Source organism: Oncorhynchus keta, chromosome 7, assembly GCF_023373465.1.
Source record: "Oncorhynchus keta strain PuntledgeMale-10-30-2019 chromosome 7, Oket_V2, whole genome shotgun sequence".
NCBI lineage: Eukaryota > Metazoa > Chordata > Actinopteri > Salmoniformes > Salmonidae > Oncorhynchus > Oncorhynchus keta.
In genome coordinates this window covers 2,480,507-2,496,545 of record NC_068427.1, presented here as the reverse complement: position 1 = coordinate 2,496,545, position 16,039 = coordinate 2,480,507, and the positions used below count along the sequence as shown (strand labels likewise).

The following is a 16,039-nucleotide window of genomic DNA, read 5'->3' as shown; positions in this document are numbered from 1 at the left end:
CTAACACGCTTGGTTGACATCATCAGAGGGAGTTAAGGGAACAACAAGTATGTACAGTATGTACTGTATAATGCATTTGACTCTGATGTGAACCTTGAGGTCAGTCCTAATCCTAGTCTACAAAAAACTGCAATTAAAATGAGACGGATTAACATGTCTCCTGGAGAGTCGTCTGAACCAACAAAATATCCTGATCTGCACTAATCTACACTATTAATCTACGTCGTCACACAGTGTAAATTCAATGATGGATATATTCAAAAGTAGCCTTTGTCAGCTGGACGGACCCAACTCTGCTATCCTCTGGGTAGAAAGAATGATTCCCTCAACAAAGTGGAATGATAATCCCTATTCATATTTTATGTAATGTCTATAGACTCCGATATATAGTCAAATGTATCAAAAATAATGACATGAAATGAATAAAGAATGACTGATTGATCCTGCATGGTAAGTGATCTTTAAAGTTGCTGTTCCAAATTACAGAGCAGTAAACCTCTGACATTTCAACCTATCCAGTAACTCAATTAGATTGTTACTGAGATATGACATTGTTAATTCTTAGGCGAGATCAGTCACTGGTAGACAGAATAGTGATAAATAGCAAATATATAGCAATATGCATAATATTTGCATACTACTTCAATATAACATACTGAAATCAAACCAATAATTTGGCAACAACAAACTTCTTAAATTTAAATTGAAACATACAAGAGGCCCCTGCCTTTGTAGGAGTCCAGCTCTTGGTAATTTTTGCTTTAATTTCAACAAAGTAGAGATGGATTTTTTTTGTGAACCAACAAACCTCTATGTTCAAATAAAAGGAAAAACAAAAAGGATCAATAATATATCAAATGAAAAGGAGTTTGCCTACCCCAGTCTGTCCTCCTCTTTCTTCCTCAAGTCAAAGTCTCTCTGGACGACTTGAAACACGTGCTGGGCCTCCTCCTCTGTCAGTGTGGAGAGATCCAGCTTCTTCCCCACAGCGGTGGTAGGCATCATTGTTCACCTTGGGCACCCGGGGACCATTCACTGCTTTATATTGGACTGCAAGAAGTGGGAGAGAAAACCAGTTAGATTGCCACCATAGTGCAACAGATACACAAGACAAATGTTGACTCAAAACCATTATAATACAAAACAACAGTGTCAACAAATATAGAAAAAAAACTACATGGAACAGCAACTCAACGAAGAAAAGCCAAATCCCCTAATAACTACTACATAAAACACTATGTTCCAAAGTCAATGTTTGATACAGCTGAATGGAGTAGTGAGCTTTGCTTTGCTGCAATTCACTTCTTGTCATGAAAATGTCTGTTTTTTTATCTTGCAACAAAAGTAATACAAAAGCTTGCAGACAGTGTAACTGACAAAACAACATGAGGGAGGTGGGGAATGCAGTCCACTAAAATATTCTGGGTTGTTTGGTTGACCCAACAGCTGGTTTGCATTATTTTTACCCACCTGTGAGAGTACATGTCATTCCTGTTCATCTGTTCTGTTGTATAGTTGTCACGTTAAGGTTGAACATTGACATTTTTGTTGTTCAATGAGGCTTACAGAAATGTACGAGGCCCCTTAAAGCCTATGTAAATCCCATTGTTGGGCTAGATACCACCTTATTATATATAACATGTTATAAATTATCTTCAAATTCTAGAAGAATGTGTAGAAAGCTTAACATTTTAAGGACAAATTACATTTGCTATATGTAAACTTAGCATGATGAATGGGAATGACATTTGTGACCCGTTTCAGGAAACTAGGCGTATGTCGCAGGTAACTTCTTCACAGGAGTGCCGTTTGAACGTAAACGTTTTTTACTTTTATCAAAATATGTTTTTTTTTTGGCACAGGGGACGCATCCATCCATGATGTATATGTGTAATAGTCTAGCTAGCTACATTTTCAAATATTACACATTTCAAATTGACAGAAAGTAGTCATATCAAGTTAATGTTAGCTGGCTGGCTCGCTAGCTAACGTTACACGTATGACCTTATTCTTTGTTTCTCAAAGAAATGAGCTTGACTAAGCTAGCTAATATTGAACCTGGTTGGTTAGCTACTTGCAGATTCATGCAGGGTAGTAACATCATGAGTTGGGATTATGGTTCATTGTTTACCTTCCTAGCTACATGTTTTAACAAAATGCTATTGTCTGAGTGTGCCAGTGCGCAGTCTGAATTCTGAGAGTGAAATGCTCTGAATTTACAAACGGAAAATCTGACAGCACAGTTGCAGTCACCAACACTCTAGATAACATAACAGCCTAACCAGCTATGCTAGGGCAGGTTCAGTGAGCTGTTCTCTCATTTGTGTCTGGAAGTAGCTAGCAAGTTAGCTTGGGTGATTGACTGCTGTGTGTACAGAGCGCCCTGATCAACCCTTAAAGAGATGGGTGGGGATAAAGTTTAAGAGATGCTGAATGGGTGTAGACAAAGAAGGGCTCTCCAGTAGTAGTACCAAAACATTCAAAGACAATTTTCTCAAAAGTGAGTTTACAAGTTTATCAACTTTCAAAGCAAAATTACTTCCCATTGTTCCTCAACTGTAGTGTATGATATTACATTTTGTAGCTCTGAGTAGGGTTGCATAGGGTCAGAAACTGTCCGATAAATTGACTAAATGTTTCCAGAAATTTTCCATGGGCAGTAAAGCCTGGGAATTTAGCTCAAATTCAGCAAACAAGCTAGCTTACAACAGTGAACCATTTTATGTGGGATACACATAAGGCAATTCTAGGTCTTGTGGCATATTTTGGTTAAACTATCCTCCATTCAATGGAATTGCAACCCTCTGCATGCACAGTGCATCCTTCCATCACATGTGCAGTGCACTTTTGCATCACACTTTTGCATCACATGTACAGGTGATTCTCAAGATCTTGCACACTATTGAGATGCTATTGAGCCCACACTACTACACTGTCTGAGCCAAGGACTACATGCTTTTTATTACAATACTGGGTGGGGTGAATATATTTTATATGACATACATAATTTTTTGTTAGCTAGTAAATAGTTATTTGCAAGAAATTGCAAGATCGAATACCTGAGCTGAGAAGGTAAAAAAAAAATGTGTTCTGCCCCTGAACAAGGCAGTGAACCCACTGTTCGTAGGGTGTCATTGAAAATAAGAATGTGATCTTAACTGACTTGCCAAGCTGCAACATTGAGAGCATCTTGACTGGTTGCATCACTACCAGGTACTGCAATTGCTCGGCCTCTTACCGCAAGGCACTACAGAGGGTAGTGCGTACGACCCAGTACATCACTGGAGCTAAGCTGCCTGCCATCCAGGACCTCCACACCAGGCAGTGTCAGAGGAAGGCCCTAAAAATTGTCAAAGACCCCAGCCACCCCAGTCATAGACTGTTCTCTCTACAACCGCATAGAGCCTGTAAGTATTTTACCTGTTGTATTCGGCGCACGTGACAAATAAACTTTGATTTGAGATTTAAAAAAAATAAAAAGTAAAAAAAAACAGCAAAGTGAGTTTAAATAATTTCTAACTTGTTAACAATTTATGCTAGTTAGTTTTTGCTACCATGTGGCTTGCTTGAGCCTGCTAACTGAGGAGTGGTAATTCACCTTTCATGTTTCATTTTAAAACATTTATCTTACAAATGAGTTAATTAATGTAACTGCTTAACTATTTATCTGTACATGGAATTGTATTTTTTTTTTTTAACTTTTGTTTTCTAGTATTTACAGGAAAATGCCACAGGCACTATCTGATGTGTGGAGACATTTCACTGCAGCTAATGTAGAAGAAAAAGCTGTGTACATTTGCAAATGCTCTGCCTAATCATATGTGAAGAATGCAACAAATCTGCAGAATCATCTGGCCAAGTGCATAAAGTTCCCTCAGCGCTCACAACATGCAACCTCTGACAAAAGTCCCTCTACTTCTATTCGAGGTGAAAATGATGAATCAGACACCTTATCGATAGCAACAGCTCATGGTCCTCCTGGAATAAGTAGTTTGTTTTACTCAATGGAGGAATGTAGTCAGATAAATACTGATGAATGTCTTGCTCGAGCTGTGTATGTAACTGGTTCACCTCTGGTGCTCACAGGCAATATGTATTGGAAGAGATTTCTGAATGTTCTTTGCCTAGCATTCACCCCTTTTTTATTTATTTTACCTTTATTTAACTAGGCAAGTCAGTTAAGGCCTAGGAACAGTGGGTTAACTGCCTGTTCAGGCAGTAACCTTCCGGTTACTAGTCCAACGCTCTAACCACTAGGCTACCCTGCCGCCTCTCCAACAAGACATGCTTTACTACTCATTTGCTGGATCCAGATTTCAACAGAGTTCAAGTGAAGGTCAAGTAAATCATAGAGAAAGCAGATTATTGCAATCATCTCTGATGGGTGGACAAATGTTTGTGGGCAAGGAATAATTAACTACATCATCTTCACCCCTCAACCAGTATTCTACAAGAGCACGGACACGCACAGGCACAAGGAACAACAGACACACCGGACTCTACATTGCAGATGAGCTGAAGGCAGTCATCAATGACCTTGGACAACAGATTTGCACTGGTGATAGACAATGCTGCGAACATGAAGGTGGCTTGGTCCAAAGTGGAGGAGTCCTACCCTCACATCACACCCATTGGCTGTGCTGCTCATGCATTGAATCTAATCCTCAAGGACATCATGGCACTGAAAACAATGGATACAGACTACAAGAGAGACAAGGAAATGGTTAGGTATGTGAAGGGTCATCAAGTTATAGCAGCAATCTACCTCACCAAGCAAAGTGAGAAGAATATGAGCACCAAGCTGCCCAGCAACATCCGTTGGGGTGATGTTGTCATCATGTTTGACAGTCTCCTGGGGGGAAAGGAGTCTCTCCAAGAAATGGCCATGTCACAGTTTGCCGATATGGACAACACCATCAAGAGGCTCTTCTTGGATGATGTATTTTGGGAGAGTGGTAAGCAGCACGGATCGAGGGAGACAATGCCATCCTGTCTGATGTTCAGACTCTACTTGCAGATGTTTGAGAAGAAATCTGTACTGCCCTGCCCACTTTACTGTTGCTCCAAGCAGAGGAAATTGCAGTTCTGAAATACATCAAAAAGCTTTAAGACTTCTGCCTGAAGCCCATACACGCCGCAGTGTACATGTTGGACCCCAAGTATTCTGGCAAGAGCATCCTGTCTGGTGCAGAGATCAACAAGGCCTATGGTGTCATCACAACAATGTCAGGTCACCTTTGCCTAGATGAGGGCAAGGTTCTTGGCAGTCTGGCGAAGTCCATTTCCAAGCAAGGGCTTTGGGCTGGAGATGCAACATGGCAGTCTTGCCAATATCTCTCATCAGCCACCTGGTAGAATGGACTTTGTGGATCTGAGGCTCTTTCCCCTGTTGCCTCCATCATCCTCCAAATCCCACCAACATCAGCCGCCTCAGAGCGCAACTGGTCCTTGTTTGGGAACACACACACCAAAGCACACAACAGGCTGACCAATACCAGGGTTGAAAAATTGGTGGCCACCCGGGAAAAATTGAGGCTTTTTGAGCATGACAATGAGCCATCCTCAACAAGGTTGGATAATGACAGTGACGATGAGGCCTCAGAGTCTGATGTTCAAGAGGTGGACATTGAGGAGGTCCAGGGAGAAGACATGAAAGCCTGAGAGGAAGACAACCAAAGCATTAGTTTCTAGACTATCATTTTACAAGTAGGTGTATGTTGAAAACGTTTTTGGGAGATCCGTTGGATCGTTGGGGATCCTTCAATATTACCTTTCTTTTGTTTTTCAGTGAAATCATCCCATGTGAAGAGTCAACTGATTTAATTAAAGTTCAATTCTTAACTAAATTGTTTTTCAAATTTCTATTGAAAGGATTTAATAATTTGCAATTCTGTCTACTTATGATAAAGGTTTATGTTTCCATAAACCATTTATGTCTCCATATGATATGGTAAATATATCCAATGCAAAAAAAACATCTACATTTAAATGGTATTAATATTAATTTGCATATATTTCTGTTAATTCCCATATATTCTCGTTAAATCCCACGGAAAGTTTCCACCTCTAAATATTCCCCAAAATGTCCAACCCTAGCTCTGAGTGTCCACATGTATCCAATGTAAAAAACACAATTTCAGATTTTGCTACATAAGGCCGATTTTAGCCGGTCAGTCACATTTACTCTCATGGGTGGCCAATTAGATCTATCTGAAAGCCACACCCCTAATAAGACAGTTCTCCTGAAAATAACCTAAGGATTACATTCAAAAAGACATAGCTGCTAGGTCAACCAAGCATGAAAGTAAAAAATACCCAACTGATGGTTAAACTAACCTATGTTTGAGTAATTCCAACAACCCAACATGTTGGGTTATTCACACAATATTTACCCAGCGCTGGGTTACCAAATAACCAAAATTGGGTGGCTTGGGGGCTCTTTCATTTTTGTCCACTTTGCCTCTATTTTACCTGAAGCAGTTCCTTGGACTGACTAAATGCAAAACAGCCAACGTAAACAAGGTACACAAAATACATATTATCAGGGGAACCTGTGACACTCTAGAATACTGTGTCATGCATAGGTGTAATAGGTGGCAGGGAAGTCAGGCGCAGGAGAGTCAAATGGAGTGTAAATATGGAGTCTTTTAATAAAGTTCCACGAGTATGCTCCATAACAATAAATGTACAAACAAACAAAACATGGGTACGAAGACCCGACGCGCACCTATACAAACAATCACACTACACTGACAACAAATCAATCTCTGACAAAGACATGAGGGGAAACAGAGGGTTAAATACACAACAGGTAATGAATGGGATTGAAAACAGGTGTGTGGGAAGACACGACAAAAACCAATGGAAAATGAAAAAAGGATCAATGATGGCTAGAAGACCGGTGACGTCGAACGCCGAGCACCGCCCGAACAAGGAGAGGCAACGACTTCGGCAGAAGTCGTGACATACTGCAACATTATACATTTCCCTTTTCCTCATCATTTGGTGAGGGTTAGATAGCCCCACCGGAAATGTATATATTTGATATGCTTTGAATGCAATCATATTTATGGTATTCATATTGTGTTGCAATGTTATTCAAACCCATTTGTGAATGACAAATGAAATGTATTCATCTTGAGTTTAATGTTCAGTAGGGAGGTGGGTAGTAGTTTTTTTGTAATTGTCAAAAGCATAATCAATCCAACACTTAGTTTACAAGTTGCCTTCTCTAAGTTGCCTTCTCCCAATCCAGTGCAGCCTCATGTATTTAATTGATAATGCCCGGGAAGCCGGTGTTTAGAGGAAATATTGTCATTTTTTAAAATTTTATTTTACCTTTCTTTAACCAGGCAAGTCAGTTAAGGCAAGGCAAGACAACAACTTTGGAGCGGACGTACGGTCCGGCATGGATCGCCTACGGTCACTCGTTTGCGGTGGAGAGTGAACACGACCAGGCCACGGCTGCTTACTTCATCGCTGCGCAACTGATGAAGGGGTATGTACTGTTATTGAACCCCCTTCCACACACACACACACACACACACACACACACACACACACACACACACACACACACACACACACACACACACACACACACACACACACACACACACACACCTCCTGACACGTTCATTACCATAGTACAGCTGGAGATCGAATTTCAATATTGAAACAATGTTGAAATTCAATCTCCAGCTGTACTATGGTAATGAACGTGTCAGGAGGCGGGATGAGACAGACAAGCTTTTCTCAGCTAATCAAAATCATGAATGAGCATCATTTTCATGGATATATACAATGTTGGATAGACGGACAAAAATGTTATTACAAATCTCCGCTGTTGAAACCCAAATGCTAGTCTAAAAGAAATGTCCTCATGCTTTTTACAGCGTAGCTCTAGAATATGAATTGCCTGGCTGAGCTGATGAGACAGTGGACTGTGCAGTCAGATGGAACAGAGTAAATAGGCATTTCAACATCATAGACTTAGCCAGAGGTAACTTGTGGAGTAAACACCAGCTGGAATGTGGTTTTAACCAATCAGCATCCAGGATTAGACACACCCGTTGTATAACCACACATATCCACTGTATCCCCATGCCAAACCAGTCATATAGTTGGCAGTATTTTTTAATTACTACCATTAAGGTGGTGATAAATCCCAAAAGATTGTGTAAAAAATCGGAGTTTAATAGCAGCGTTCTAGACTACAGCCGTGTCAGGCCTCCAAGGAATTGGGCAATTCATTTCATCTGAGGAGTGAACAGACAGTAGGCTAATACTATAATAAACTAGTTATTTATAGTATATGTAGGTTTTATTAGGCTAAATAAGCATTTCAGCATTTAAAAACATATATCATTTATAATGGCTTATTCATGAAAGACAATGTACATTTATTTGAATAAATTCAGCGAAAGATGGATTACAGCATTACTTAAGTCTCTAATGAATGTTTGGTATTCTAAACAGTTTTTGTATTTTTACAGTTTAAGTCTCCTGCACAGTATAATTTCAATATGATACATGTGTAGCCATGTGTAGCTGTCAGAAGCATCACTACAGATCCGGGTTAGATCCCGGGCTGTATCACAACCGTCCATGATCGGGAGTCCCATAGGGTGGTGCACAATTGGCCCAACGTCGTCCGGGTTAGGGGAGGGTTTAGCAGGGGAGGCTTTACTTGGCTCATTGTGTTCTAGCGACTCCTTGTGGCAGGCCAAGCGCCTGCAGGCTGAGCTCCGTCATCAGTTCAACAGTGTTTCCTCCACCATATTGGTGCGGCTGGCTTCAAGGTTAAGCAAGCGGGTGTAAAGAAGCGCGGTTTGGGCATGTTTCGGATGCTGGCCTTCTAGGCAGATTTGCAAAGAAAAAGCAATATCTCAGACTGGCCGATAAAAATAAAAGATTAAGATGGGCAAAAGAACACAGACACAAGACAAAGGAACTCTGCCTAGAGGCCAGCATCCCGGAGTCGCCTCTTCACTGTTGATGTTGAGACTGGTGTTTTGCGGTTACTATTTAATGAAGCTGCAAGTTAAGGACTTGAGGCATCTGTTTCTCAAACTAGATACTAATGTACTTGTCCTCTTGCTCAGTTGTGCACCGGGGCCTCCCACTCCTCTTTCTATTCTGGTTAGAGCCAGTTTGCTCTGTTCTGTCAAGGGATTAGTACACAGCATTTTACAAGATCTTCAGTTTCTTGGCAATTGAATAGCCTTCATTTCTCAGAACAAGAATAGCCTAACGAGTTTGTTTCTGGCAATTTTGAGACTGTAATAAACTAGTCTGAAGGCCAGTTTTATTGCTACTTTAATCACAAAAAAAGTTTTCAGTGGTGCTAACATAATTGCAAAAGGGTTTTCTAATGATTGATTAGCGTTTTAAAATGATAAAATTGGATTAGCTAACACAACGTGCTATTGGAACACTGGAGTGACGGTTGCTGATAATGGGCCTCTATATGCCTATGTAGATATTCCATCAAAAATCAGCCGTTTCCAGCTACAATAGTCATTTACAAAGTTAATAATGTATACACTGTATTTCTGATCAGTTTGATATTATTTTAAATGACACAAAATATGCTTGTCTTTCAAAAACAAGGACATTTGTAAGTGCCCCCAAACTTTTGAACGGTAGTGTATGTCTAAAATACAAATCTGAATTCAGAAGTTGTCAGGATATGGTACAAATCCACAAAACTCTAAATATGCATTGGAAAGGGGCTGTATTCTCCAGAATAATATCAAAAATGTGTCATGAAAAGATTTCCCCTGATATGGACCCTTTTCGCCCAGTGCTGATTTAACCAAAGAGGCACCAATTTCATCATGACTTACTGCAGTATTCTTTAAGTTACCATTTACATCCATCACCATTACATCAGGTAGATGAAACTGAAGCAGAGAAGGACAATACATTTCCTTTAAAGATGAACTATGCAGAAATCACTCCGCCATTTCCTGGTTGCAAAAATATAATAGTTTATGTGACAAAACAAGCAAGTATAGTCTAGATAATCAAAGAAAACATTGTCACGTGCCGAATACAACAGGTATTAGACCTTACCGTGAAATGCTTACTTACAAGCCCTTAGCCAACAGTGCAGTTCAAGAAAGAGTTAACTTCACTAGGGTAGGGGGCAGCATTCTGAATTTTGGATGAAAAGCGTGCCCAAATTAAACTGCCTGCTACTCAGGCCCAGAAGATAGGATATGCAGATAATTAGTAGGATAGAAAACACTCTAAAGTTTCCAACACTGTTAACATAATGTCTGAGTATAACAGAACTGACATGGCAGGCGAAAACCTGAGGAAAATCCAACCAGGAAGTACTATTATTTTGAAAGGCTGTTTTTCCATTGAAAGCCTATCCACCATACAAAGACTTAGGACCCAGTGAACAAGCTCTATTGCTTCCTCAACATGTGACCAGTCTTTAGGCAATGTTTCATGCTTTTACTCTGAAGAATTAGGGAGATACAGCACTTTCAATCAGTGGCCAGTGGAAATATCCATTCATCAGTCATGCGCCTGATCCAAAATGCGCCTTTCTTGTTTCTCCTTTCCTATTGACAAAGCTTTTGTCCGGTTTAAATATTATTTATGATAAAAACAACCGGAGGCTTGATTTTAAATATCGTTTGGCATGTTACTACTAACTTTTATTGTACTTTTTAAAAACCTTTCGTCTGGATTTAGTACACGCGCCTTCTGAATTCGGATTACTTGACAAAACGCACCAACAAAGCGGAGGTACTTGGACATAAAGATGAACTTTATCGACCAAAACAAACTTATTATTACTTATTGTCTAAGAGGGAGACCTGGGACTGCCACCAGATGAAGATCAAAGGTAAGTGATTCATTTTAATGCTATTTCTGACTTTTGTGACACTCTCCTTGGTTGGAAAACGGCTGATTTATTTTGTTAAAGGGATAGTTCACCCAATTTACAAAATTACATACAGTGTATTCACACTAGAGGTCGACCGATTACGATTTTCCAACGCCGATACCGATACCGATTATTGGAGGACAAAAAAAGCCGATCCTGATTAATCGGATGATTTATTTTATTTATTTGTAATAATGACAATTACAACAATACTGAATGAACACTTATTTTAACTTAATATAATACATCAATAAAATCAATTTAGCCTCAAATAAATAATGAAACATGTTCAATTTGGTTTAAATAATGCAAAAACAAAGTATTGGAGAAGTAAGTAAAAGTGCAATATGTGCCATGTAAGAAAGTTAACGTTTCAGTTCCTTGCTCAGAACATGGTGGTTTCTTTTAACATGAGTCTTCAATATTCCCAGGTAAGAAGTTTCAGGTTGTAGTTATTATAGGACTATTTCTCTCTATACCATTTGTATTTCATTAACCTTTGACTATTGGATGTTCTTATAGGCACTTTAGTATTAACAGTGTAACAGTATAGCTTCCGTCCCTCTCTTTGCTCCTCCCTGGGCTCGAACCAGGAACACAAAGACAACATCCCACCCTTGAAGCAGCGTTACCCATGCAGATCAAGGGGAACAACTACTAGAAGGCTCAGAGCGAGTGACGTTTGAAATGCTATTAGCGTGAGCTAACTAGCTAGCCATTTCACTTCGGTTACACCAGCCTCATCTCGGGAGTTGATAGGCTTGAAGTCATAAACAGTGCAATGCTTGACGCACAACAAAGAGCTGCTGGCAAAACGCAAAGAAAGTGCTGTTTGAATGAATGTTTAACCCCCTGCTTCTGCCTACCACCGCTCAGTCATATACTTAGATAATTGTATGCTCAGTCAGATTATATGCAACGCAGGACACGCTAGATAATATCTAGTAATATCATCAACCATGTGTAGTTAACTAGTGATTATGATTGATTGCTTTTTATAAGATAAGTTTAATGCCAGTTTACTGCATTTGCGTAACAGGCAGTCTCCTTGTGGAGTGCAACGAGAGAGAGGCCGGTCGTTATTGCGTTGGACTAGTTAACTGTTAGGTTGCAAGATTGGATCCCCCGAGCTGACAAGGTGAAAATCTGTCGTTCTGCCCCTGAACAAGGCACTTAACCCACCGTTCCTAGGCCTTCATTGAAAATAAGAATGTGTTCTTAACTGACTTGCCTAGTTAAATAAAGGTATAACAAATAAAATAAAAATATATTTAAAAAATCTGCAAAATCAGCGCCCCAAAATACAGCCATTCCGATTAATCGGTCGACCTCTACCCCACTCATACAATTATCTGTAAGGAAATTCAGTTGAGCAGTGAATGTCAAGCAGTGAATTTCAAACACAGATTCAACCACAAACACCCTGGAGGTTTTCCAATGCCTCGCAAAGAAAGGCACCTAATGGTATATGGGTAAAAAAAAGACTTTGAATATCCCTTTGACCATGGTGAAGTAATTAATTACACTATGGATGGTGTATCAATAACCCAGTCACTACAAAAATACAGGTGTCCTTCCTAACTCAGTTGTCGGAGCGGCAGGAAACCACTTAGGGATTTCACAATGAGGCCAGTGGTGACTTTAAAACAGTTACAGAGTTTAATTGAGGATGGATCAACAACATTGTGGTTACCCCACAATACTAACCCAAATGACAGCGTGAAAAGAAGGAAGCCTGTATAGAATACAAATATTCCAAAGCATGCATCCTGTTTGGAATAAGGCACTAAAGTAAAACTGCAAAGAAATTTGAATGCAAAGCATTGTGTTTGGGGCAAAACCAACACAACACGTCAATGAGTACCACTCTTCAAACATGGTGGTGGCTGGATCATGTTATGGGTATGCTTGTCATAGAAAAAGTCTATGGATTTTTTTATCCCCAATTTCCATCTTGTCTCCCAAACGGGCTTGGAAGGCGAAAATCGAGTCATACGTCCTCAGAAACATGACCCACCAAACCGAGCTCCTTAACTTGTAACTCCCATCTCGTGAACGGGATCGGTGTGATCATCTGACACTAATTAGCATAACGCAACAGACATAAATATTACTAGAAAATATTCTTATTCATGAAAATCACAAGTGAAATATATTGAAACACAGCTTAGCCTTTTATTAATCACCCTGTCATCTCAAATTTTCAAAATATGCTTTACAGCCAAAGCAAGACGAGCATTTGTGTAAGTTTATCGATAGCCTGGCCTGGATTATGTAACTTGGTCACGAAAATCAGAAAAGCAATCAAATTCAATCGTTTACCTTTGATGAGCTTCGGATGTTTTCACTCACGAGACTCCCAGTTAGATAGCAAATGTTCCCTTTTTCCAAAAATATTATTTTTGCAGGAGAAATAGCTCTGTTTGTTCTTCACGTTTGGATGAGAAATCGACCGGAAATTGCGGTCACAATGCCAAAAAATATTCCAAATTAGCTCCATAATATCGACAGAAACACCATAATTTCGCCTGCAATATCAGTTCTGTTATACTCACTGACAATATTTTTACAGTTTTGGAAACTTTTGAGTGTTTTCTATCCTAAGCTGTCAATTATATGCATATTCTAGCATCTTGTCCTGACAAAATATCCTGTTTACTACGGGAACGTTATTTTTTCAAAAATGAAAATACTGCCCCCTAGTCACAAAAGGTTAACACCCGCTCACTTAACCCGTACATACGCCAGCCACACCAATGTGTCGGAGGAAACACCGCTCAACTGATGACCTAGGTCAGCCTGCAGGCGCTCGGCCAGCCACAAGAAGTCGCTAGAGCGCGATGAGCCAAGTAAAGTCCCCCCGGCCAAACCCTTCCCTAACCCGGACGATTCTGGGCCAATTGTGCGCCGCCCTATAGGACTCCCGATCACGGCCGGTTGCGACACAGCCTGGGATCAAACCCGGGTCTGTAGTGACACCTCTAGCAGTGCGATGCAGTGCCTTAAAACGCTGTGTCAATCAAGAGGCCCTAGTGAGTGTATTTTTTAAATAAACGGAATACAGCTAAGCACAGGCAAAATCATAGCGGAAAACCTGCTTACGTCTGCTTTCCAACAGACACTGGGAGAAATTCACCTTTCAGCAGGACAATAACCTAAAACACAAGGCCAAATCTACACTGGAGTTGCTTACTCCATGCCAAAGGTGATGTATTGACTCAGGGATGTGAACACTTATATAAATAAGATATTTCTGTATTTAATTTTCAATATATTAGCAAAAATGTCTATATTACATCATGTTCAAAACATCTATAAGTGTCTTTGTTGAGCTTCACAATCAATTTTAGACACTTTCGGGTGATTTGGATATGATGCGCAAAAAAAATGCTATTATCGGTCACATGACATAAATGGAATTTGTGCCACAAATGCTAAAATGTTAGCATGTGGAAACGGTGCCAGGGTAACGAAACCATAGCATGGATTGCTGTCATACTTTGTCGAAAGACTGCTTAAAGGGTAAGGAAACTAATGTAATTTTGTAATTTGGGTGAACTAGCAAACTGGTCGCATTGATGAACCCATGCTATTACTTAGCTATCCGTCTAGCGCCGCATTTTTTTAAATATTTTTTTTTAGAAAAGATTGTAGAAGGTGGGTAAAATAAGTATTACACGATATCACAACATGCTTCAGTCATATCATATATGTATCAATATTGGTGTCCAACACTAATCATAATCACACCCCATTCCTCTATATTTTTTAAATAGTATTTTCCTCCATGATTCTGTTTGTGGTGAAAGGTTCCTCTGTCTGCTGCGCCAGCACTATCATGTGACCTAGCTTTGGCACAACTCAGAACCATCACGTCACTCTCCAGTGGAGCAGATTATAGCCAGTCTGTCTGGACTCCATGCAATTTAGCCTGTGCACATTTTCCCAGACCCAGGCATCACAATACATGTATTGAGATAAGCTGAAAATGAGGCAACTTGCACTCATGCCCACAGACAGACAGACAAGTCATTGTGTGAGGGGAAACAAGCATACTTTGTCACACCAATAATAATAGTTTCCACACTGGGCCTTGCAGCAGAATGTAACAGGTATATACACTAAATATGCTCACTATTCACTATTTGCAAAAAGTATGAGTTTGCAAAACTTGAGGTGAACATATATTTGCACTTATGGGAAATGAGTCATTATAAACTATACTCAATTTCTCAAAATACAATTTGGCTAAATGCCGCATAAACCACGTTAATCAGTGAATTAATATTTATTGGCAAGAATACACAGCTATAAAAAAACACTTAAAAAACTATGGTGAAATGATCAGTTGCACTTGCAAAAGGAATACTGAGACGACTCAAAACAGGGACCATATCACGCCATCCCTCATGTTACATTTGGGAATGTAGAAGGCAAAAGGTATTAACCTATTTTACTCCAGGGCCATTACTATAGGCCTATACTTCTACAAAGCGGTAATGTAGCCTATTATTAGCACAGTAACGCTGTAAAATATTACACTTACCTTGACCTGCGCGCGAACTTCGTTCGTAGCCTTCCCTGTGGCACATTCCCTTGAGAGAACTTGACAGACCGACTGCATAGGGCGCAAATCCAGAAATGTTAATCACATGTCTTGTTAACAAGAGAGAAGAAAGTCTCCGCCTCCCTGCACTAACTTCAAAAGGTCAGGCTCAATAATACTCACTAAATCCTTACGTGAATTTGTATGATGTTGATTGCTATTTGAATTTGTGTCTATTGTCAACATAAGAGGTAGGCCCTATTATGCCTTAATAAGCCTTAAATAAATATAAATAATATTAAAAACTTCCTAAAAAGTTATTCATATTGATTCAGTTCAGACAATATGGCCAAAACTATACAAATATATTTGGTGCCATGAGTATATTGTTTTTAACTTGTATTTATCCTTTATGTAACCAAGGAAGTCACAATTGAGATTGACATCTCTTTTTCAAGTCCGAGTGTGAGTGAGTGTGTGGTATTAGTGATTGTGCCTCAATACAATGTGTCAAAGTGTTTTGAATGTTTCCCTCATTGGCATTTCAGGACATGACATATGACATATGGAGGCAAGGTATTAGGGAA

The 16,039-nt window shown here is 39.7% G+C and overlaps 1 protein-coding gene across 3 annotated transcripts in view; it reads right to left on the bottom strand.

Moving 5' to 3' along the window:
* LOC118385869 (melanophilin-like) overlaps window positions 1-15,573 on the bottom strand; it is a 110,588-nt gene extending 95,015 nt beyond the window's left edge. For all 3 annotated transcript variants that reach the window (XM_035773052.1, XM_035773053.1, XM_035773054.1), the window contains exons 1-2: window positions 15,453-15,573; window positions 878-1,050 (exon numbers count right to left, since the gene is read on the bottom strand). In XM_035773052.1, the coding sequence (XP_035628945.1) occupies window positions 878-1,005 (128 nt within the window). In that variant the 5' untranslated portion in view covers window positions 1,006-1,050; window positions 15,453-15,573. The remainder of the gene's footprint in view (window positions 1-877; window positions 1,051-15,452) is intronic.
* Window positions 15,574-16,039: the final 466 nt, after the last annotated feature.